The following is a 26826-nucleotide window of genomic DNA, read 5'->3' as shown; positions in this document are numbered from 1 at the left end:
TTAGGCTACAGAAAGTTAGCACTAGAAGGTTTCAGCCAAATTCACGAATGGACCATAAAACTGTCGACCGTCCATTCACGTCTGGTTTAGTCTTTATATTAAGTTACAGTGAATGTTTAGAAGTTCATCCATTCTCTTATATCTGTCATATAAAATAAAGACAAGAAAAATAGTAAGAACATAAAGCCTTATTAGAAAGAAGAATTGTGTATGCAATTTGAAAAAATGCTCAGATGCGGCATTTTAGGAGATACATCTCACAACTATAGGGCTGTCACTAATGTGACTATATATTTAAACTTTGTGACAAATTTACCTTATGTAACCACACTGGAGAGATGCTGTGATCCAAAAGAATCATATAGATATACTTTTACTTAAGGAACACAACAATGTATGCTAATGACACCTCACACAGAATGTATAACTAATTGAGGAAAGAGTGATTGCACTGAATGGCACTTAACACTGAATTTTGTAAAAAACGAAAATTAAAATGGAAAATGAGCTAATGTATAACTGTACTAAATTGTGTTGATTTTCACAGAAATGAGACAAATTCCCTTAAAAAGTGTTGAAAGGCAAAATAACTCAAGGGGATCAATATATGATACTGGCACTTCAAACAAGATTTGAAAACAAATCCATTAGTGGAAACTTTTGTCTACAAACAACAGATGGACTTCGGGGCGACTATAATAAGGTAGGATACCCCTATAATGAGGAGTGCTGCCACAGCTCACATAAGTAAGGAACCCAGACATCATTATAACCTTATCATCCAGAATGATACCAACAGCAAAATGGATCATTAGTTTCAAATTATATAATGGATTGCCTGCCAACAATGGTAACCAACACTAACAAACATCACTACTGAGACAGGTATATAATGCTAAATAATTTAAATCTATTTAAACAGTCTTATGTTTGATCAAAACTCCATTATTTGATTAACAGATACAGCTCCTGAATAATCTATAAATAATGACAATAATTTTCACACAGATCTAAAAGTGAAAACAATGCATCTAAATTTTTTGTTTTTTTGGTCTTGTTATGTTTAAAATTAAATATTTTAATGCTCAGGAAGATAGATTGTACTGAGTTGATTATAACTCAAGTCATCCAGTACAACATCAATGATTATTAGTTTGGTACAATTACAACAGGCCCGAACCAAACAACAGCATGAGTAAACAAATACAGTCAATCCTCACAAATTTAAAAAATTTAAAACTCTGGGATGGAAAATGAACAAATGACTAAGAGATATTCTGATAGTTCAATATCAACATATAACACTCTTTCATCCCTAGATGTACTTAACTTCAAGATTTTCATGGTAAAAAAAGGGCCATAACTCTTTATATTTAAGGATATGAGAACAACTTAATATGTATTGGACACACTGCCATTGCAAGTTAGAGGAAATCCCAAACAAAAACTGTATCCAGTATGGAAAGATATAATGACAAAACTTTTTTTAATGTCTTTCATCAGGGCCAGCTTGCATATAAGTCTTGGCCATTTTGGCCAATGCACATGCATTTTATTTGATGTAAAATTCATATTTACCAGTTCTATGTATCTGATACAAAAAATCTGAACTCTCTGATCAATGTATATTATGTATGGAAGATTGCCCACGCCACAGACAGTGTGTAGCACCAAGGGAGACAAAAGTTGACCTATATGCGGAGACACGAGACGATATCTAGTTACAGAACATACTGACACAGCCCGATGAAAAATCAGGGATAAGGTCTGAAGTATTGCTTAGTGTATTTAATCCGACATTGGAAGATAATGTCACTGATACACAAACACGTTACTTCAATAAAGAGCCCTAAAAATACTCAGCTGGTGATCTAAGTGCTTTCTCTGGTGTGTTATCTAAACAAGCTAGTTAATTTAATCAACAAAGTTAACAGTGATTTTTATCAAAACACTTCAAATAAATTTCTGCATTCAGATTACTCATATTACATAACAACATCACGTTGGAGGTGTAAAATTTCTACATTCATTTAACTTTGTCATACAAGAACTATTCTCGTGGGAACCCTGCAAATGCCAGACCATTCTGCATCCACAGGATGCAAATATATAGCGATTGTGTTTCTCTAGTTAAACATGCATACAATGCATTTAACATGGTCATTCAATAATCACTTGAATAACGGGTATGTGACATTCCTCAAATCTGATTATTCCTTATAAAAAGTGAATATGTAATTTCCTATACGTTATCAAGTAATGTGTGTTCAATGCTGCTGAAAGCAATGAAAGTTGATATCATCAAAACAAACTCTCAGTTCGACTACTTTTTTATTTTATCTGTTGTTGTGGAAATATTATATCAGCTGTTTTACTGCGATAGATATTTATTGTTCTGAAAACATACAGGAGTCGTAAAAGTAAAAGAAAACTAAACACTACCAATATAAATCATCCATCTCACCCATTAACTTGTAAAAGGGGACATAATTCTGTACAACATGTCAGTCTATTTTCTGTTTTTATAAAATGAAGTACTTGACCACAGAGTGCTGTTTTCCTATCATTTACACATGATCATGCAACAAACAAGTTTGATGTTAAGATAAGAAATTTGATTTAGTATTGCTGTTTGATGACATTTTTTTTCAAATGTTTTTATCAAAACTGTTTGTTACATAACCTCTGTTTCCTGTGCCTTAATCAAACGATCAAAATAGCCATCTCTCGAGATTTATAACCACAAGTCAGCAGTGTAGATACAAGCTTTACCAATAGCAACAAGAGTGCCGTAGATACAATATACGCCGCCACAAAATATAAAGATCAAGATAAAATGGCATAAATCTTACAAAAATCAATGAACCGAAAAATTGCCACTTCATGCACATCTACCTATTGTAGTAGTGACATTGAGCAAGTTTCAAGAAATTCTGATGATTAGTTAAGGAGGAGTTGCGTTCACAAAGCTCCACTAAGAGCAAGCTACAGATACAAAGTTGAAAATGGCATAAATCCTACAAAAATCAAAGAACCAAAAAATCGCCCCTTCTTACACATCTACCCATTGTAGTAGTGACATTGAGCAAGTTTCATGAAAATCCGATGATTAGTTTAGGAGGAGTTGCGTTCATAAGAAATGGACGTATGGACAGACAGATGGAGAAGATAAGATGTCGCCAAAATACGACCGCCTCTGGCGGCATATAAAAACTGGAGGGGTGGGTATTATACCTACCATATCACCATGGCAACACTGACCTACAATGTTTCCATAGCAACAAACATAACACATCTCCATAACAACATATATAATTGGTGTGTGAAATGTGCAGTGCACATGCCATAATACCATAGTAACAAAGACCACAGTCATACCATATCATCAAAGCATCAAAGATATAACTGGAATATGGCAAGTACACATACCATATCTCCATGGTAACACACATATATCTCCATAGTAACAAACATGTATTTCCATATCAACACAGAAAACATATCTCTACAGTAATACAGACATTTCTTATTTCCATAGTAACACAGATATATCTCCATAGTAACACAGACATAACATATCTCTACAGCAATACAGACATTTCTTATCTCCATAGTAACACAGGCATCTCCATAACAACACGGCATATCAGAGGTGTCATGAATACACATACCATACTCTATAGAAACAGATATACCATATTGCCAGGCAACACAGACAAAACTGGCTTGTGATTGTATTTCCTGAAGATCTGAATCATCAATTTAATTTTAATTGCTGGTTTTATGATTTAATGTTCAGAATCAATGATGAACCCAATGTTCTACTTTGGTATATAAATGATCACAGATGACCTGATACCTGTTATGGGCAATACTTTATTCTGAAGTGACTTGATAATTGACAGTTAATTTAATATAACCCATATATGCATTAATTCAGATTAGCAGTCCTTAGCAAGGAAATAATGTATCAGGACTGCCCATTTTTCCCAAATAATAATATATATCATTTATTTGAAAGTAAAATGATGCTACACAAATCCTTTGACCATTAGCTCGGTAAAAGCATCAACAGAGGTATCATATCGTAGGAGCAAGTGTAAATCTATCATACTTTTTATCTGGAGCATCCGTCCCATATAAATCAATATTTGTCCACAACAGCTTTTCTCATTGAATAGCATTGATAATTTTCATTTTATACTCAACATATATTGATTAACCTCTGATTTGTCTGTGTATTCAGATAAATACATTATTACATAACCTTAATACCTGTTATTTTGCAGATATTACAGAAGTAATATACATACGTATACATGATTACGTATGCAGCAGATGGCGGAGTAAAGGTAACATATATGAAAATAATCAAATACTGGTCAGGTAAAGAACCGACGTGTACAGCCCGGCTTAACGTTCGAGAGCAAGATTTCGAACAGGCGATTAGTCCTCATTTCTGGCCAGAAAATGTGCTCATGCGCGAATGGGAACATCGTGATCGCTTCATTCTAATAACCAATCCTCATGACATTCACAATGCTAAATAGACACCCAGCTTCTATGATATGTATCTTTATTTCATTGCTTAACTGGAACATACAGGGTATTATGTATGGAACCCCCATGCTATCTAAGCTGTTAAATGACACGGACATTGCGTTGATAACGGAACACTGGCTTCTTCCAGAGCAGATGAATTTCTTGAACACCACTGATAGCAATTTCAAAGCATATGGAGTTTGTGATACACGAATAGCGCTAGAGCCTGAAAACAGAACTGAATCGTGGATTTGGTTGAATTGCATTGATGTGGTGAAAAGATATGGCTGTCTCACCTATTCTAAGTGAAGGGAATGATAGGGTTATATGCTGTTCAGTTCAACTTCACGGCAATACACACATATTTATAATAGGTTAAAAAGGTATATGTAGACACTCTCAGATTTTTATCGCACCTCCATGATCAGTTCTCCCAGCATGGACATGTGATTCTAACGTGTGATTTTAATGCGCAGATAAACAAATCTTTTGGAATAAATAATCACCAAAAATCAAACGAGAGAGGTAAAATATTACAAACATTCATCAATGAGCGCCATCTGATCTCCGTTAACTCTCAAGTATGGACAAAGGGCACGTCAGTAAGTTAGGTTTCCAAGGCCAGACAGGGTTCACTCATCGATCATGTCTTCATCGAAAATAGCAAAATGATTGTGTATGTGATTGCACTTTTCTCAGCGATCATTACTTAAATGTTTCGGATCATCTTCCTATACATCTACCTTATGAACTTCCTGTTTGTTTAAGCAAGCATGTATGTATTGTAAATTTTGTCAACTGGAAAAAATACACGGCCAAGCAAAAGTTAGAATACGGAAAATGATAGCCTTCAGGCAGTTTCGTGTGATGTGCATTCTCTAGAGAACAAATTTAAAAACATCATCAGTTGTATGCATGAGGCTGCGAAGAAAACTCTTCCTATGAAAAAATATCGTTCGTTTATTAAGCCGTATTGGAAATATAACCAAGTTAAGGCATTGCATGCTTCAATGCGTGAAAAACGTTCATTATGGTTAGCTGAAGGCAGACCACATGGAATGGACTCTGACGCGTTTAGAGAATACAAATTATGTAAACGCATGTTTGTGAAGGAACTTGAAATTGCTCGAAATGAATATGAACGCAAGCAGGTATTGGAACTGGAGGAAACAGCTGAAGTTGATGTTGGAACTTTTTATAAAGTTTTCCGTTCGTGACAGGTCAAACATTATGAAACATCAGAACTACAGGTCAATGGTAAGATATCGCGTGACGCAGATGTCAACCGTAAAGCGTGGACCGATCACTACAGTAAACTTGGTAGTGTCACAGAAAAACAGCACTTTGACCCTGTGCATAGGCATCAGATAGATTCCGCTGTTCATGAGCTTCTTGCTACTAGTTAGCTAAATGCGAATAGTGTATGTCAAGGCCGTATTACCGAACAGGCAGTTTTGAATGCTTTCAGAGACATGAAGAACGGTAAAGCCGGGGGCCACGACTACATTGTGTTAGAACATATTCGATACGGCAGTGCGCAACTCCTTAAATTGATAACTCAATTGCTTAATGTCATATTGGAAATTGAAGATTATCCACCATGCTTTAAACATGGAATTGTCATATCATTATTCAAGGGTGGGAAAAAAGACAGATTGGATGTCAATAACCATCGAGACATAACGCTAACACCTGTGCTTCAAAATTTATTTGAAAAATGTTATACCAGAGGATATCAAAAGTGTGCACAAAAATGAACATCCCACATCGTCTTCAGCAAGGTTTCAGACCAAACTGTGGAAGTCTTACTGCAGCTTTTACTGTTAGGGAAGCCATTTGCCACCACCTTGAACTCAATACGAAGGTCTACGCGGCCTTTTTAGATAATGCAAAAGCGTTTAATAGTGTTTGGATTAATGGTCTCCTTTTTAAGCTCTACAACCCTGGGTTTAACTGTAAGATATGGCATATTCTTGTGAATTCTTTTGAGTGAGTGACGTCATGTGTGTTATATGAAGGAAAAAGTCGAACAAGGCGTCGGTCAAGGTCAAACTTCATCGGCATGGCTTTTCCTGGTTATGATTAATGACCTTATTTCCAAACTTGACTCATCTAGCTATGGCCTGAATATCCATAGTCTGCACATACCAGCAATGTTTCTAGCTGACGATACCCTGCTTATGGACTGATCAGTTGGTAACCTCCAATGCCTCCTTCATAGGTTCATGAATTTTCAAGAAAATGGCATCTGAACTATAATCCAGTAAAGAGCTCATTGGTGCAGTTTCACAATGGAACGTCAAAACATATTCCGAGAACAGAGTGCAAACTAGGAGAGCATGCTATAGCCTGGGTCACTGTGAAAGAGTATGCAGGAATCACTCTTACTTCAAACCTTCGCTGTGATGAAAACATAAAAAAGGGAGAAAGTTGTTGAATTCACTGATAAGTGTAGGTATCCACAGCGTAGGAATGAACCCGCTTACAAGCGTCACACTAATAAAGACTCTAGTACAGTCACGCATTCTCTACAGTTGTGAATTGTGGGCCAATCCTACACAAAATTCCGTGCAAGAGCTTGAAATTGTACAAAGATATATAGCAAGATGTCAAGGATTTGAGAAGACAGCTCCAAAGCTAGTAACAACATGCACCATTGGTCTGTTAGACATATCCGGCGAAGTCGACATGAGAAAATTATTATTTCGGAACAAGCTGTGCTCTTTGAGCAACAAATACGTCTGGAAAATTCTGTTTTTGATTCAACTGTGTGCATTTGCTTTTGGCGGCATGACTTTTAAAGCTAAAAGTTTTATTCACGACATATTTGCAACTGCGGCTAAATTCGATATATCAAAATTCTATTTGACTTCTTGTTCAAGGGTTTCTGTCCAACAGAAAACATATTCTTGTAGGAGAGTGGAGGAATTTTACTTTAAAAAGTGGCGGGAAGCAATGAACTATTCAGTTCTATCAGGAACGTATGGTGCGGTTCACTCCAATCCAGGTCCTAATCCACTCTGGATATTAAGTCTTGAACTTCCAGATTGCACATGGGCGCTAGGAGAACTGATAAAACGGTCGTATCGGTATGAAAGGAATACAGTGGTGTGTAGGCTATGTAAAAAAGAAACAAACGATATCACTATTCATTTCCTTATTCAATGTCCGTCATTGTTCAACAGTCGTGAAAAAATCCTTGTAGAGTTTCTTGTCAATTTCTTAAATATTTCTGATTACGTAAAATTTGATCACCTATTGGATAAAAGACAATGTCAATTTTTACTCGGAGGCACACACGATATTCAATTGGAGCCAGACAAGTGGGCTGTAATGATGGTTACAATGGCTAACCTGATACCTCTACTGTTAACGTTAAACATAACACTGATGATCAAGGTTACCTAACATATCCCACCAGTGATTATAGAGATAGAGCTAAGGTTATATGTTACCTTATACACCCCATCAGTGATTATAGGGATAGAGTTAAGGTTATATGCTACCTTATACACCCCATCAGTGATTATAGGGATAGAGTTAAGGTTATATGCTACATAACATATCCCACCAGTGATTATAGGGATAGAGTTAAGGTTATATGCTACCTTATACACCCCATCAGTGATTATAGGGATAGAGTTAAGGTTATATGCTACCTTATACATCCCACCAGTGATTATAGGGATAGAGTTAAGGTTATATGCTACCTTATACACCCCATCAGTGATTATAGGGATAGAGTTAAGGTTATATGCTACCTTATACATCCCACCAGTGATTATAGGGATAGAGTTAAGGTTATATGCTACCTTATACACCCCATCAGTGATTATAGGGATAGAGTTAAGGTTATATGCTACCTTATACATCTGACCAGTTATTATAGGGATAGAGTTAAGGTTATATGCTACATAACATATCCCACCAGTGATTATAGGGATAGAGTTAAGGTTATATGCTACCTTATACATCCCACCAGTGATTATAGGGATAGAGTTAAGGTTATATGCTACCTTATACACCCCATCAGTGATTATAGGGATAGAGTTAAGGTTATATGCTACCTTATACATCTGACCAGTTATTATAGGGATAGAGTTAAGGTTATATGCTACATAACATATCCCACCAGTGATTATAGGGATAGAGTTAAGGTTATATGCTACATAACATATCCCACCAGTGATTATAGGGATAGAGTTAAGGTTATATGCTACCTTATACACCCCATCAGTGATTATAGGGATAGAGTTAAGGTTATATGCTACCTTATACACCCCATCAGTGATTATAGGGATAGAGTTAAGGTTATATGCTACCTTATACATCCCATCAGTGATTATAGGGATAGAGTTAAGGTTATATGCTACCTTATACACCCTACAGTGATTATAGGGATAGAGTTAATGTTATATGCTACATAACATATCCCACCAGTGATTATAGGGATAGAGTTAATGTTATATGCTACATAACATATCCCACCAGTGATTATAGGGATAGAGTTAAGGTTATATGCTACCTTATACACCCCATCAGTGATTATAGGGATAGAGTTAAGGTTATATGCTACCTTATACATCTGACCAGTTATTATAGGGATAGAGTTAAGGTTATATGCTACCTTATACACCCCATCAGTGATTATAGGGATAGAGTTAAGGTTATATGCTACCTTATACACCCCATCAGTGTTTATAGGGATAGAGTTAAGGTTATATGTTACCTTATACACCCTACAGTGATTATAGGGATAGAGTTAAGGTTATATGCTACCTTATACACCCTACAGTGATTATAGGGATAGAGTTAATGTTATATGCTACATAACATATCCCACCAGTGATTATAGGGATAGAGTTAAGGTTATATGCTACATAACATATCCCACCAGTGATTATAGGGATAGAGTTAAGGTTATATGCTACCTTATACACCCCATCAGTGATTATAGGGATAGAGTTAAGGTTATATGCTACCTTATACATCTGACCAGTTATTATAGGGATAGAGTTAAGGTTATATGCTACATAACATATCCCACCAGTGATTATAGGGATAGAGTTAATGTTATATGCTACCTTATACACCCCATCAGTGATTATAGGGATAGAGTTAAGGTTATATGCTACCTTATACACCCCATCAGTGTTTATACGGATAGAGTTAAGGTTATATGCTACCTTATACATCCGACCAGTTATTATAGGGATAGAGTTAAGGTTATATGCTACATAACACATCCCATCAGTGATTATAGGGATAAAGTTAAGGTTATATGCTACCTTATACACCCCACCAGTGATTATAGGGATAGAGTTAAGGTTATATGCTACCTTATACACCCCATCAGTGTTTATACGGATAGAGTTAAGGTTATATGCTACCTTATACACCCCATCAGTGTTTATACGGATAGAGTTAAGGTTATATGCTACCTTATACATCCGACCAGTTATTATAGGGATAGAGTTAAGGTTATATGCTACCTTATACATCTGACCAGTGATTATAGGGATAGAGTTAAGGTTATATGCTACCTTATACATCCGACCAGTGATTATAGGGATAGAGTTAAGGTTATATGCTACCTTATACACCCCATCAGTGTTTATACGGATAGAGTTAAGGTTATATGCTACCTTATACATCCGACCAGTTATTATAGGGATAGAGTTAAGGTTATATGCTACCTTATACATCCGACCAGTGATTATAGGGATAGAGTTAAGGTTATATGCTACCTTATACACCCTACAGTGATTATAGGGATAGAGTTAAGGTTATATGCTACCTTATACACTCCATCAGTGATTATACGGATAGAGTTAAGGTTATATGCTACATAACATATCCCACCAGTGATTATAGGAATATAGTTAAGGTTATATGCTACCTTATACACCCCATCAGTGATTATAGGGATAGAGTTAAGGTTATATGCTACCTTATACACCCCATCAGTGATTATACGGATAGAGTTAAGGTTATATGCTACCTTATACACTCCATCAGTGATTATACGGATAGAGTTAAGGTTATATGCTACCTTATACACCCCATCAGTGATTATAGGGATAGAGTTAAGGTTATATGCTACCTTATACACCCCATCAGTGATTATACGGATAGAGTTAAGGTTATATGCTACCTTATACACTCCATCAGTGATTATAGGGATAGAGTTAAGGTTATATCCTACCTTATACACCCCACCAGTGATTATAGGGATAGAGTTAAGGTTATATGCTACCTTATACACCCCATCAGTGATTATAGGGATAGAGTTAAGGTTATATGTTACCTTATACACCCCATCAGTGTTTATAGGGATAGAGTTAAGGTTATATGCTACCTTATACACCCCATCAGTGATTATAGGGATAGAGTTAAGGTTATATGCTACCTTATACATCCCATCAGTGATTATTGAGATAGAGTTAAGGTTATATGCTACCTTATACTACCCCATCAGTGATTATAGGGGTAGAGTTAAGGTTATATGCTATCTTACACAAGTATATAGAACCTCTAATGCAGCCTCCAAATACACTGGTAATGAAAAATGTTGTAGAGTTAAGGTTTTTAGAGTTGTATACATTAAGATGTTTTTTTAATTCATTTCTATTTTCATATATAAAGCTTTATTTTCAATCAACAGCCCTTGAATTAGTATTCATCAGTGGAATTCTTTTGGGGAAAAAAAAACAACAATGACCAATCTGAGCAGTTAGGTATACATATATAAATCTTTAGCTCGTAAATTAATGGGAGAGAAGTGTGGGCAATACGATTTCCAGAGCTTTCACGTTAATGACCGATAGTTCAGCCGTATCACATAGAGCCTTGGAACTCTTTTCCACATAAAAACACGTCATTAGTGCTTAATACAGTATTCCTGGGTTAAGTGATTTCAAGGACATTTCCCTATGTTGTGTCAAATCAATGACACATTCAAGCTATCATTTATTCTTCATTTAATCATGGGTAGATGGACAGCTTTCTCATTATTGGTATTATGTATTTTGGTTCCACTCTCATGAGAGCAAAAACCTAACATCTTTGTATACCTATTTGGAGATATCTTATAGATGTACATTGTATATGTCCAAATAAGATTCATTTCCATCATGTTATCATCATGTTAATAAGCTTAAGGTAAACAAGCAATAACAATGATTGTTTCTAAAAGAGTATTCTGTAAACAGTAAACATACCTGTAAGATGTTTCATTACATGTCTCTAGCTAAGTATAACATATCCTGGAGCCTTTTTCATTGGCTGTACCAATCAGAAAATGATTGTTGATGATATTTATATAGACATCGACTTTACATTATGAATTTATAATGATGCAACAAAATGGCTACTTCTGTTTGATTTTGTTCTCAACATTTTGACTTTAAAACCTGTTAAAATGTAACTTGTCAGAGTTATATGATAAAAAGTATCTTAAACTTGTTTTCATTGTAAGCAAGATTTTATGAAACACATCTCAAAATATTAATTTTTGCTTCAACAAGGTTTCGAAAAAGTAAGATTTTTGTCAACATATTTAAATAAAAAAATTCACATGCAATGAAATTTGACTTAAGATCCCATATTTATGGGGATAGTATTTACACTGAGGAAAAAACATGAAGTGTGCAAAACTCACACAAGTAAATAGCACCTTCCAATACAAATTAAGAGTTGAATACAGAAGAGTCAAGTAATGAATTAAACTGCAACATACAGCTGTTTCAAGCTTGTCAGTGATGCTTAACACCTAAATCACAAAGCATAAAAGAGGTCAAAAAAAGTAATTTGTCAGGTACTGGCTCGTATCATACACGCTTAACTCATACTATGTGTCAGATACCTGTATCATACATCCTTAACTCATGCAATGTGTCAGATACCTGTATCATACATCCTTAACTCATACAATGTGTCTGATACCTGTATCATACATCCTTAACTCATACAATGTGTTTGGTACCTGTATCATACATCCTTAACTCATACAATGTGTCTGATACCTGTATCATACATCCTTAACTCATGCAATGTGTTTGGTACCTGTATCATACATCCTTAACTCATACAATGTGTCTGATACCTGTATCATACATCCTTAACTCATACAATGTGTTTGGTACCTGTATCATACATCCTTAACTCATACAATGTGTCTGATACCTGTATCATACATCCTTAACTCATACAATGTGTTTGGTACCTGTATCATACATCCTTAACTCATACAATGTGTCAGGTACCTGTATCATACATCCTTAACTCATACAATGTGTTTGGTACCTGTACCATACATCCTTAACTCCACTCTGGTTAATCTTGAATTCACCGGATCTGGTGAACTTATAATCCAAGTAATTGATAACCTTATAATTTCAGTCCTAGTATAATGGTTTATATCAGATTACCCTTTATTCAAAATTATGAAGAAATTTATCCTCACTTACACCAGCATTGACCTTTCCAAGGATTTGCTTTCAAAGGTAAGAGAATCCAATTTATTTTAATTAACCTTGTTCCAAACTTTAAATATATTTTTTGTCAATTCAAGCCATTATTTATTTATATTGCTCACCATAATACCATATTATGTTCTGTTTAAATGACTTCCTTTAAGGTTGAAAATGTCAGTAAATCAATATTGCAAATAAAAAGTTTTTCATTAACTTTGATCAATACATTACCAATTGCCTTTATGTTAGTTATATTGTCACAGCATCATTTAGCTATAAATTGTTTGTCATTCTACCATAACAATTGACCTTAACCAGCTCCATATTGCTGACTCGCACTTTAGCTAGGTGATCTTAATGAAGAAATGACACAGATGATTCATATCCAAGTGTAAATAAGATGGCACAGCGTTAATTAATCAACAGTTGTAAAGTTCAGTGTGATCAAAATATTTCACAAATCAAGTATTTAAAACAATGTATGAGCAACTCTGAGGGAGAAGTGTTAGAAGGTATATGTGTGTATGTCGTTGTTTCCAACAATAAACCAGACTCTCCACTCATTCATGACATCACCACAAGTGCTTGTGCAGTGCAGTGTTTATGAGTAAGCCAATAATTTTCACATTTTCTTTGTTGCTCTTGTTCAGATTTTTGCATTAGAAAATCAATTTTAATACAGCAGTTATATTGCAAAAATGCTGCTATCAATAGCAATGGCTGAGAGCATCAGTGTTACTCAACATGTTACTTGTTGACCTTGCAGTACCTAACAACCGGAATATGCCACACTCAGCCAGGGAAAACCACAGGTCATGCTTGTCTTCAGGCCATTTCTCGAACTTTAGAAGAGTGTTGCTTATGTCAATCAAACCCTGGTCCACTGATAATCAGATATAAACTCAAATGACAGAGAATGTTCTAATAAGACACACATAGTGTCTTAATATATCTAATAACAATTAGATACATAGTGTCTTAATATATACCAATTACAATCAAAACAAGATCACAATGGGCCATAGACAACATTTAAACATCACAATGGGCCATAGACAACATTTAAACATCACAATGAACCACAGACAACATTTAAACATCACAATGGGCCATAGACAACATTTAAACATCACAATGAACCACAGACAACATTTAAACATCACAATGGGCCACAGACAACATTTAAACATCACAATGAACCACAGACAACATTTAAACATCACAATGGGCCATAGACAACATTTAAACATCACAATGAACCATAGACAACATTTAAACATCACAATGGGCCATAGACAACATTTAAACATCACAATGAACCATAGACAACATTTAAACATCACAATGGGCCATAGATAACATTTAAACATCACAATAGACCTTAGACAACTCTTAAACATTACAATGGGCCATAGACAACATTTAAACATCACAATGAACCATAGACAACATTTAAACATCACAATGGGCCATAGACAACATTTAAACATCACAATGAACCATAGACAACATTTAAACATCACAATGGGCCATAGACAACATTTAAACATCACAATGAACCATAGACAACATTTAAACATCACAATGGGCCTTAGACAACATTTAAACATCACAATGAACCATAGACAACATTTAAACATCACAATGGGCCATAGACAACATTTAAACATCACAATGAACCATAGACAACATATAAACATCACAATGGGCCATAGACAACATTTAAACATCACAATGAACCATAGACAACATTTAAACATCACAATGGGCCATAGACAACATTTAAACATCACAATGAACCATAGACTACATTTAAACATCACAATGGGCCATAGATAACATTTAAACATCACAATAGACCTTAGACAACCCTTAAACATTACAATGGGCCATAGACAACATTTAAACATCACAATGAACCATAGACAACATTTAAACATCACAATAGACCTTACATAACCCTTAAACATCACAATGGCCCTTAGGAAACTCTTAAACATCACAATGGACCTTACGAAACCCTTAAACATCACAATGGACCTTAGACAACCCTTAAACATCACAATGGACATTACATAACCCTCAAACATTACAACATACCTGACATTATTTTCATAAAGTCAGTCTGCAATTTTTATTGACAATAAGTTGACTGTATGGAATATTGCCAGGCTGTGTCATTGGTATGACCAAAACAGTAGTAGTACATACATTTAGGTAAAATACCAACTATCAGTCATACAGATACAGTTGAGGTATTTATATAATAAACAATATTCCTGAGCTAAGCTGATCAATACAGATATAAATATAATCGTCGATCAGCTAGCAAAGTCTGTCAAAATAAATCTGATAATTTCTATATCAGTAAATTGTTCTCCGGTTTTATACAGCAAAACCAAAATACTGCAGTGTGAGTGTCATTTAAGCCACTGACGTTGGAAGAAGATGTCTATCACAGTACTATTTACTTTCTAATGTATGACAGTAACTTTTTATACAGTTGATTTAATAATACAATTAGAGTAAAATTGCCTCACTGATTAGAAAAGGAGAACGTCTTTAATCATATACTTCCCAACTTATGACAATATTCAGTTTTATAACTAGGCTGTTTAACAGAATGACATCAACCCCATTAGGCATAGTCACAATATCCAATTTTATTCTTTGATATTATTGTGATACAGCCAACAGAGCAAGACAGCTAGTGCCTGTTCCATCAGAGGATGTGAACAAGCTGAAATCAATGTTGTACAGCTATCATAGAGTATCGAATGCTCACCATACATAGCTTCTGAGAACAAATTCTGATGTTCTGTATGCTGAATAATATTTCATTTATATGAAATATTGAAGAAAAAATAAGAAAATATTTGGAAAGTCCACAGATATCCTCAAATACTACCATTCTACCATAATTAAGTAAATTTTAACTCATAAATTTCTCTGCTTTAAGGTTAACTTTGGGCTAATTTCTCTGCCTTAAGGTTAACTTTGGGCTAAGCTTAAGAAATTGAGATATCACACTAGGACTCTGGGTAGACTTATATCATCTTCACTAGATATTTATTTAGGTTTACCTAAATATTTGTTTGTAACACAGCACAACTAAAGCTTGCCACTTCTTCTCTAATTTGTGCCCCTCCCCCTTTCCTACTAATCATGTGACTCAGCTGACCAATGGTCAGTCTAGCCTAAATGGTATCCCTATTTCTAGTAAAAGCCGATCTGTCAGTTTTGAGGAGTGGTTACATGAGCAGATTTCTTGCTTTCTTGGCATACCCTTTCCAGTCAGATTTTATCCTGCTTCTGTTTATCTACATCCAGCATTTCGTAAAACTTCATGTAATGCTATTGTGCAGTAATTCTTTGTGTTTATATCTGTGCACATGTTTGTATTTACATGTTTTACTTGACTTTCGTTCAAGGATGTTCTTTGTGTAAAAACGTTGTTCGTAGCATCTTTTACGGATTTGATCACATTGGGCTGCTAGCATTTGGACTTAACTGCGGAACAATCTAACAATGTAATTACAATTTTGGAGTTTTTATTTCTTTGTTATGTTCAATTCTGAGACTTTCTTAAGCCAAGTCTTTGTTCACAAAAATGGCATCATACAATCCAGAACTACTGGAAAATTGGACTATTGATCGGCTTAAAACTGCCTACAGGGATCTTGGAATCAGTTTCCCAACAAATGCACTTCGTTTTCCTACTTAGACTTTCGAAATGTCAAAAATACAGTGCCAGTAAGCCTACCAATGAAACTAGATCACCCTGGCGTCACTTCCTTCAGCCCAGGATCAAAGTGTGTGATCCCATGATGCATTAGGTGACGTCAGCCGGCAGTTAAACAATTTAGCAGCAATTCTGTCATCATTGTCACAGTCTGTTTCAATGTCAAAACAAGAAAGTGGACCATATGGAACAACGGATACAAGCTGCTGGCCTGTCTCCAACAGTAATCTACAATCTGTGTAACAACAACACAGCAAATACAACACTAAGCTCTAATCTCAACTGGGACAGGAACTCGAAACGAAGCTCCACAACCCGAATTTACCCTAACGTCAACTTACAGGGCTTTCAATAACAGTTCTACATGTTTACCTTCAGCCGCTGCTGGAAGTCAATGCAATGGGGATGACATTTGGATATGCAGCACATACTCTTTCCCTCGTCGAAACAATCTCACAACAATCGAGGAACAACATTTGACAAGTAGGAATGTCAGTCTTCCTGCCTTGCTAACTCCTTACTTTAGAGGATCAGGTGATAATGGCACTCCAGAAGCCAAACCAGACCACAAACTAAGTCGCATTTTGAACCTTGGTGAATTTATTCAGGCTTTCGGAACTTACAAACATATAGTGTGTGAAACTTTTCCCCACAGGAGGGCAGAGTTAGACATGTACGAAAGCTACATTATTGACATGGCATTCCGCTTTCCTGGTAGGTGTTTCTACGAATGTCTGCCAATTTTTTATGCATGCTGCTGCTGATCTTAGATGCAAAAATATGTGTGTAGACTGGTCTGTGAGAGACAACAACTTATTTAGTAATATGTTCATGAATTATCTTGCCCATATATATGTGTCTATTGCGGAACCTCACTGCACCTTTCCCCATTGTCCCTGACATCTCCTCCACAAAGTGCTCCATCACTGTATAATTATTTAATAGCAAAGTGTCTCTTGGTAAAGTCAACACAAACAATAAAACCGACACACATGACAGGCCAAGATTTCTTCACAACAACAAAGAAGTCTGTATCAACTTCAACGGAGAAGCGGTTGAACAATTTTGTTATATTCAAAGCTGCAGGTGTGCATTTCCTGCAAAAATAGTCATGCAAAGATTAATGGGCTTTTAGACAAGACTGGGACTCAAAGCCGTGATAGACTTGGTAGATATGACCCATGTCTGTATAGGGACATTGATAAAGGAACTATAACTTCATATTGAAACCCTGTTTGTGTCTGTATGAATAGATGGTCTGTCATCAGGTTTTGATACAGGTTTTTTTTTACAAATACCAGATCATTCCTATCAGTGCCAAAACTTATAATCAGCCCTTAAAGACCCCAATACCATCTCAATGTTAGTACCAAAAGAAGTCAGAAAAGGATTTTTAATAAGATTCCATCAACTTCTCCAAAAATAGAATAAACCCAACTGGAGTTAAAATACTCAAAAAAGAAATGTTTAATTGTAAACATGTCTGCTCCAAATAATGATCATGACAACCCAATTATGAACAGTCTGATAAACAAAGACAGCCATTCCCTAAAGTATGTGAAAATGGACAGCGCAATTAAATTTATCAAAAAGCTAGGGAAAGGGATTTGGTTAATGAAAAGACATCTCGGAGGTCTTAAAACTTATTCCTAATAAACCGGAGTTGTGGCCCTTGAATGGAGTTTCCTGGGAAGGGAAATATTATTTCTTTGTAAGACATGTGCTTGGCAGCAGATCAACCCCAAAAATTTTCGACTAACTGTCTAGGGCTATTTGTTGAATTGTGCATAATGTATTTAAAATTGGCAATGTTTGTTGGATGACTTCCTAGTGCTAGAACTTTTGCATGCGTATGCTGAAGCCACCATTGAAAAGTTCCTAAACACATTCCATAATCGAGGGGTCCCTATTGCTATGCACAAGACAGAAGGGCTGTGCACATGTTTTGAATATTTACGTGTGTGTCTGGATTTCAGTAAAATAGAAACACAACTTGCTATGGAAATAGTTTACAACATTTTGGACTCTTTTTCAACATGTAAAGCATGGACTAGGCCTGAACTTCTTTGTCTCCTGGGCCACATGAACTTTGCTAGCAGAGTAATCCAGCTAGGTCATTCCTTTATGTCTCACCTCATCAAACTATCTACTTCTGTCACTAAATTGCATCATCATGTAACCTTAAATTCAGCTGTATGTTCAGGTCTAGCTATCTGGTCATCTTTTCCTTCATCTTGGAACAACATGTCTTTCTTTCTGGATAACAACATTACCTTAGCCACAAATATAGAGATATTCACTGATGCTACACCCACTTCCTTCAGACGTTTTCATGGAGAGCACTGGTTTCAGGGTCATTTCCTTCCTGAGGTTTTACATGAGCAACAATCTATAGCTCTTTTTGAATTGTACCCCAGAGTGATGTAGTTACGACTGTTAGGTATACGTGGCTTGGGGAGTTTGTCTCCTCAGAGTCTAGTAAGTGTAAGCACCTGTTGAGGACCGCCTCATAAATCACATTCTTACAGCTAGATACTCTAGCTACCTACTCAACAGCTTGAATCGATCAAGTTTCGGGAATTGTCTCAATCTTTTTGAACAAGTCACCAGCTCAGGATTGCGTAAGCTTAGGGATCACCCCATTCTTGTCCTTAGTCATTGAATTTGAGATTACTCAAGGTCTGGGATCGCCCCACGCACATTTATTGACTTAGTTTAGAAGTTGATAATTGTTTTAATTTATTTATGTTATTTACGTGTTTCAAAGATGTATAAAAGCAATTATTCAACTAGTTTGTCTATGCAAAGTTATAAGGCCTGACATTACGCACGGTTTACTAAACGATATCCCCATCTGTGTCTGTACTGTTGAATATTAGTGAAGGCTCTTGCATGCTGACAAAATTCTTATAGTCCCATATTATTTCTTTTAAGTTACATGAAGTCATTCTTATTGTAAACAAGCATGGCGATGATCTATTGATCCTACGATACAACAAGCTATTGTAAACTTCTGCTATGGCTTCTGAAGCAAGCATGAAAGTTCAGAAAATATTATTGTGTTTCATATCAAGAAGGTATGATCAATTAAATTCACGAGAATGGTACTTTTATTTCAATCTAAAAGCATCTTGTATAAGTTACAAATGACAGTTCTAGATAATTTGTTTTAGTCACAAACATGTGATGGACAGGTACTTGTAAAAACCTTATTGTACTGGTGTACAGGTATCCTTGCTTTAAATCACTATTCTTTATTCTTTCTGGAAGTGTGACATGTTACAGCAACCAAAACATATCAGGGTGTGAGGTCAAGCAGGTCAGTAGTGCATGTGATACTTCTCAACAAAATGGTCATTACAAAATACATAATGGTCAGAAATTGATGTCCAGACAACACTCTTTTCTTTCGAAGGTAAAAAGCTGTGACTTATAACCCGGAAAATACTGCAATATTTTTTCTGAGCTACTGTTGACTTATTATCTTATAATTCTGTAAATCAGACTTATAATTCAGGGAATTTACCCTCAATTCATAATATATGATATATATATTGTTGTTTTAACAGTGATTTGTAATCAGATAGTAAATTTATTAGGTACCTGCCGGAGATCACCCTTCTTAGTCAAATACATTTATAAATCCTGATTAGTAGGGTTATGTGTAATTGTAATTACGACTGTTAGGTATTAGGATTGCCTAAGCTTGGGGATGGTCCCATTCCTGTCTGAAGTAAATGAGTTTGAGATCGCTCAAACTCTGGGATCGCCCCACGCACATCTATTGACTTAGTTTAGAAGGTAAGAACTGTTCTTATTTTCTTTACCATACAATTTTTTGTAGATACATTGTTTTGTATTTTGTAAAGTTATAATAGTAACTGAGCAGCCCCTAAGAATGCTAAAAACTATTAGTGATGTAGGCCAAACAAGTTACATAGTTCTGAACAATAAATGTTGGAACTTTCTGTGATTGTTGTATGTAAAGAATTAGATATTGCAGAGGGACTTGGGGCTAGATATCACAGTGGGACTCAGTACAGGCTAGTTTGGGCTAGGCTAGGACTTTGATACCATACTAGGACAAGCTAGACATTTATAAGTGACCAGCTTAGATAACCTGTCTCTGTAGAGTAAAAGTGTTCCAGTTACAAATCCCAGTCTGGTCTGATCAGTTAGGATATAGAAAGAGTATCACAATTGAATCAATGCCTGTGTCAGAAAATCTCTAAAAATGTGATGGTGCCTTTAACTGACTACCATTTTTATGAGGAGGGGGCATCATTTGTTTTTGAACAGAAGAATTTTCCCCACCACTTCAAAAACACGATATGTGGATAGCCTACACATACCTGGGGGCAATGGGTATTTGCTAGAGAAATATGGGAGATTTTGATAAACCACAAAGGTCCTGATTTAGATACAAAAGTGTACATATCTTTTGTACCGACAGAAGTTTCTATGACATTTAAACTGTATCTTGAGACTGTTTCCCAATGTTTGTCCTTAGCCTCTAATACAAAAACAACTTTTTATGGCGATGTTGTCAGCCATATACTCCCAATTTAGAGCTAACAAAGAAAGCCATCTACGAGCACTGACAAGAAAATCGTCAGTGATCTTTAGAAAATATCTCTCTGTTCATTAACCTGAAATTAAAAAATCAATCATGAAAAACATTTTAGAATTAAAACACATAACAATCATACAGAGTAAAAAACAAAAATCTAGACTTACTTTTCTAGTTTGTGGAGATGTGGCATCCTACGAGTGGGTTGTGGCTGAGTGGTGCTAGCCCCCGAGGATTGTGTCCCAGCCCCTTGGGGCTGAGTACTTGTTGGGGATGAGCCACCTGTCCCTGCAACACCTCCACTTATTGGTGAAGACTTATTTGTCTCTGTGGTAACCTTCCCTAACCTCTTCTCAGCTCTTGAGTCACTTAATTTATCGTTCTCCATATTAAATTGTGGTTACACTAATGTATTATCCAAAACGAAATCAATTTCAACACAATATTTTAAAAACAGTTTTAAAAATCACAGTCAATCACAATAAATTCACTATGAAAATTCCACAAATCTTCCACACACTAATTTCCAATAACACAAATCCAAAATACTTCACTGCAGAAAAACTTTACACATCACCTCCAGCCACAAATCCTTGTGAGCTATGGAATTTTGTCAATGAAAACCAACATATAAATTTGATCCCTTTCTTCAGGTTTTATTTTCTATTGGCTAAAGTGTTGTGTCTATAGTACTGTCTTTTTTCTCATGTGATAAGCCTGATATGCCTATTACGCTGTAACAAAACCAGAGACCAATATCAGTGACAACAGTAGGACACCTTTCCCCAATGACAATCCACCTGAGTCAGGATTTCCAATACCGTAGTCAGCGGACATCCCCTGACTGCAATCTGTTGGCTGTATTCCTATGGGAGAACCTGTATGCCATACCCTGCAGTGATTGTAGAGCAAGGACAGGCTCCCACTATCTGTTTGCTTGAATAAACACTGTGATACAACCACACACTAATGAAACTACACTACTAGCCTCTTGGTAGAGCTTGTACTGGTGTCGAGGAGCTCCTCACCCAATATTATAAGTATACAGCTAACAGTATAATAATGCTGTCTGTCCCCAAACTTATTGTCACCATGCCCAGGCCAGATTCCACTCCGGAGGTGGAAAAAAAAAACGTGGCCTGAAGACTGTCCTGATTTGTAAACATTAATACAAAGAAAACTTTCAATCATTTACATATAGTTAATCAGGTCATTAAATTTAATGGAAACAACTCCATGTGATTATCAGTAGGAAATGGATGATCAGATACAATTACCGGGCATATTCTACAACCATTAATTAGCAAGTTAAAAATATTCGATGATTATCATTTCTCTTTCCTTCACTGCTTTAAACATTCCTACAGTGATGAAGACCATATGACATTAATTAATCTGGTTTTAAAACAAACTTGATCATGTCGTGATTTTATATTACAGTGCAGAAATCAAATTACAAAATATCCAAGTAAGATTTTGGCACCCACCATTGTTTAATATTTATTTGTTCATTAAACGTTGGATGTTTTTCCTTCTTTTTATTATGCTTCTCTTATCAGATCCAAAAATAGCTTAATCACGGACAAAGGAAAATTACAAGATGGCCACCTATCTGCCATGTTGTTTTAAGCAACCAATGAACTATGCACCTCTAAGGAGAAGAATAGCACAAACAAGGACCAAGTGGAATTAATCCAGGAAGGCCACCTGTCAACCACATTGTGTTAACAATCAGTCTAAAAATTAATAATGCATAACTAGGGATCAGGAGAAACCAACATAAGAAATTTGAGAATGATTCATCCTGTGCTTCTCCAGAAATAGCAAAATCAAAATTTGTTTCAGGACTGATGGACATTGAATGCATGGTGATTTGAACAACGTACTGTCTGATTAGGTGAACATTTCAATAAACTGGGCTATATCAATTTGACTCCTTTTAAACGATTTAAGGCACTTTTTTTCTCAAATATTCACATGCAAAAGATCAGGAAGCATTGGCTTAGACCTCAAATGGATATACAAGAGTCATTGGCTAGGCCTCAAATGGATATACGAGAGGCAATGGCTAGGCCTCAAATGGATATACGAGAGGCAATGGCTAGGCCTCAAATGGATATACGAGAGGCAATGGCTAGGCCTCAAATGGATATACGAGAGGCAATGGCTAGGCCTCAAATGGATATACGAGAGGCAATGGCTAGGCCTCAAATGGATATACGAAAGGCAATGGCTAGGCCTCAAATGGATATACGAGAGGCAATGGCTAGGCCTCAAATGGATATACAAGAGTCATTGGCTAGGCCTCAAATGGATATACAAGAGTCATTGGCTAGGCCTCAAATGGATATACGAGAGGCAATGGCTAGGCCTCAAATGGATATACGAGAGGCAATGGCTAGGCCTCAAATGGATATACGAAAGGCAATGGCTAGGCCTCAAATGGATATACGAGAGGCAATGGCTAGGCCTCAAATGGATATACGAGAGGCAATGGCTTAGACCTCAAATGGATATAAGAGAGGCATGGCTAGTCCTCAAATGAATTTACAAGAGGCATTGGCTAGGACCTCAAATGGATATACAAGAGGCATGGCTAGGCCTCAAATGGATATACAAGAGGCAATGGCTTAGACCTCAAATGGATATACGAGAGGCATGGCTAGGCCTCAAATGGATATACAAGAGGCATTGGCTAGGACCTCAAATGGATATACAAGAGGCATTGGCTAGGACCTCAAATGGATATACAAGAGGCATGGCTAGGCCTCAAATGGATATAAGAGAGGCATGGCTAGGCCTCAAATGAATTTACAAGAGGCATTGGCTAGGCCTCAAATGGATATACAAGAGGCATGGCTAAGACCTCAAATGGATTTACAAGAGGCATGGCTAGGCCTCAAATGGATTTACAAGAGGCATTGGCTAGGACCTCAAATGGATATACAAGAGGCATGGCTAGGCCTCAAATGGATATAAGAGAGGCATGGCTAGGCCTCAAATGGATTTACAAGGTGCATTGGCTAGGCCTCAAATGGATATACAAGAGGCATGGCTAAGACCTCAAATGGATTTACAAGAGGCATGGCTAGGCCTCAAATGGATTTACAAGAGGCATTGGCTTAGTCCTCAAATGGATGTACAAGAGGCATGGCTAGGACCTCAAATGGATTTACAAGAGGCTTGGTTAGGACCTCAAATGGATTTACATGAGGTAATGTCTTGGACCTCAAATGGATGTACAAGAGGCATTGGCTATGACCTCAAATGGATTTACAAGGTGCATTGGCTAGGCCTCAAATGGATATACAAGAGGCATGGCTAAGACCTCAAATGGATATACAAGAGGCATGGCTAGGACCTCAAATGGATTTACAAGAGGCATTGGCTATGACCTCAAATGGATTTAAAAGAGGCATGGCTAGACCTCAAATGGATATAGGAGAGGCAATGGCTAGGCCTCAAATGGATATACGAGAGGCAATGGCTAGGCCTCAAATGGATATACGAGAGGCATGGCTAGGCCTCAAATGGATATACAAGAGGCATGGCTAGGCCTCAAATGGACATACAAGAGGCATTGGCTAGGACATCAAATGGATTTACAAGAGACATTGGCTAGGCCTCAGTTGGATATATAAGAGGCACGGCTAAGACCTCAAATGGATATACAAGAGGCATTGGCTAGGACCTCAAATGGATTTACAAGAGACATTGGCTAGGCCTCAGTTGGATTTACAAGAGACATTGGCTAGGCCTCAGTTGGATATATAAGAGGCACGGCTAAGACCTCAAATGGATATACAAGAGGCATTGGCTAGGACCTCAAATGGATTTACAAGAGACATTGGCTAGGCCTCAGTTGGATTTACAAGAGACATTGGCTAGGCCTCAGTTGGATTTACAAGAGACATTGGCTAGGCCTCAGTTGGATATATAAGAGGCACGGCTAAGACCTCAAATGGATTTACAAGAGGCATTGGCTTGGACCTCAAATGGATCTATACTATTTATGAAATATATACCTTATTTATATTTCTGTTCCTGCATCAGAGTTAGAATTTCAAATATGATACTATGTATCAAACACAGTATTAAATCAGAACTGATTAAGATAAATGAGGTGTAGAGGGTCTGCTATACAGATTCACAGGTAGGCAAATTGATTCCAGGAATAGCGTATTGATTAATAGCATTGTGTCTAATGGACATTTGTTCTCAGGATACATATACAAGAATTCTATATGTGTGATTAAAAAATTGTTTTATCAGTGTACATTATGAATAATCAAGCTAATGCTGTTTATGTCAAAGCTCTAATGCAGACATATAGGTTATACAGTCAGACTGTTTACTGTTGTTCAAATATGTTTTTAGAAAAAAATGAGATTATAGGGACACTTAAGAGCTAATACAAATGAGAATTTCCACTACAATAACAGACAAGGGCACAGAGCTGCTTGGACAATGACAGAGCCATCTGAGTCAAATGATTGGTCATCTGTATGGAATTGAGAATTATGTTTTATTGTCTGGTTTTTTCTACTGAGTGTGATTTAGTATCACTAGAGAGAAATGAGCTTCACACAGAGACAATTGTTTGGATTCACTGACAACTCAATCTACATTCTAATATCTCTATACAGGGATGGAGTTGTCAAACAAGATTCCAAATGGGCCTGAATTGCTCACCTGTTCTGAAAAGAGAAGAATTTGAAAGAATGAGTCAATTTTGACATATTTAAAAGCCATTATCCCAATCATACCACTAATCAAATATCATGACCTTTGGCATTTGGCTGATGAAAAGAAGTCCTGTGAAGATTTCAACACATTTGCCCTTTGTGAAAATGAAAGTAGGCCAAGGTTATCCATTTGAGCAAATCTAAAAGCCCAGTGACACTCCAGCATGCCACTAGACAAATATCAAACCTTGTCCTTTTGGTTATTGAATGTAAGTATTTTGAACTCTATGTCCTTGAAAGTGGTTCAAGGTCATTCAGTAATACAATATCACAAACCTGGACTTATTGATTATCAAGAACTCCATTGAAGATTTTAACCCATTTTAATTAACTTTGAAAGGTAGTTATGAAACAATTTGTCTGAACAAACTTGAAAGTCATTCTTTCCTACATTGTGCTCGCTACATTCACTATGACTTATTTTTAAGTATCTTGTCAATGACGGCTTTTCTTAGACAGTTAATTACCATGCAAGAGCAGAAAACAGTAGAATTACATAAGCATCTAATTCAAAACGATACAGTCTATATTGTCAAGCATTGTTACACTCCTTCCTTATTTCTGCATTTTCAAAGCAAAATATTTTCTTAATTCTCAACCATCAAAAAATGCTACATAGAGAAAATTTGATGTATTATATTATATTTCTGACATATATCGTAACATTATCGTTTCATTATTAAGCTTTTTCAGTTTTTCTTTGTACTTGAGAAAATATCAATATTCTGTCATACTCCTGAAATATTCACATTA

General features: G+C 36.2%; 2 protein-coding genes across 2 annotated transcripts in view; one reads left to right on the top strand and one right to left on the bottom strand.

Moving 5' to 3' along the window:
• LOC132545393 (tumor protein p53-inducible protein 11-like) overlaps positions 1-21716 on the bottom strand; it is a 139003-nt gene extending 117287 nt beyond the window's left edge. The window contains exon 1 of the mRNA XM_060209080.1: positions 21496-21716. Within this exon, the coding sequence (XP_060065063.1) occupies positions 21496-21716 (221 nt within the window). The remainder of the gene's footprint in view (positions 1-21495) is intronic.
• A 2598-nt stretch (positions 21717-24314) lies between these two features.
• On the top strand, positions 24315-24653 carry LOC132545414 (snake venom metalloprotease inhibitor 02A10-like). The gene has a single exon (XM_060209105.1). The coding sequence runs from the start codon at positions 24315-24317 to the stop codon at positions 24651-24653; it is 339 nt and encodes a 112-aa protein (XP_060065088.1).
• The last annotated feature ends 2173 nt before the right edge of the window (positions 24654-26826 follow it).

This window comes from Ylistrum balloti, unplaced genomic scaffold (genome assembly GCF_031769215.1).
Source record: "Ylistrum balloti isolate Yb309-2 unplaced genomic scaffold, AGI_CSIRO_Ybal_v1 Utg369846, whole genome shotgun sequence".
In the NCBI taxonomy this organism is placed as follows: Eukaryota; Metazoa; Mollusca; class Bivalvia; order Pectinida; family Pectinidae; genus Ylistrum; species Ylistrum balloti.
Note: the sequence above shows the minus strand (reverse complement) of the source record. Positions and strands in the feature narration are given on the sequence as shown.

What these genes read in the sequence shown, in the direction of transcription:
- LOC132545414 (XM_060209105.1), top strand. Translation starts at nt 24,315, where the DNA reads ATGGCTAGGCCTCAAATGGATTTACAAGGTGCATTGGCTAGGCCTCAA.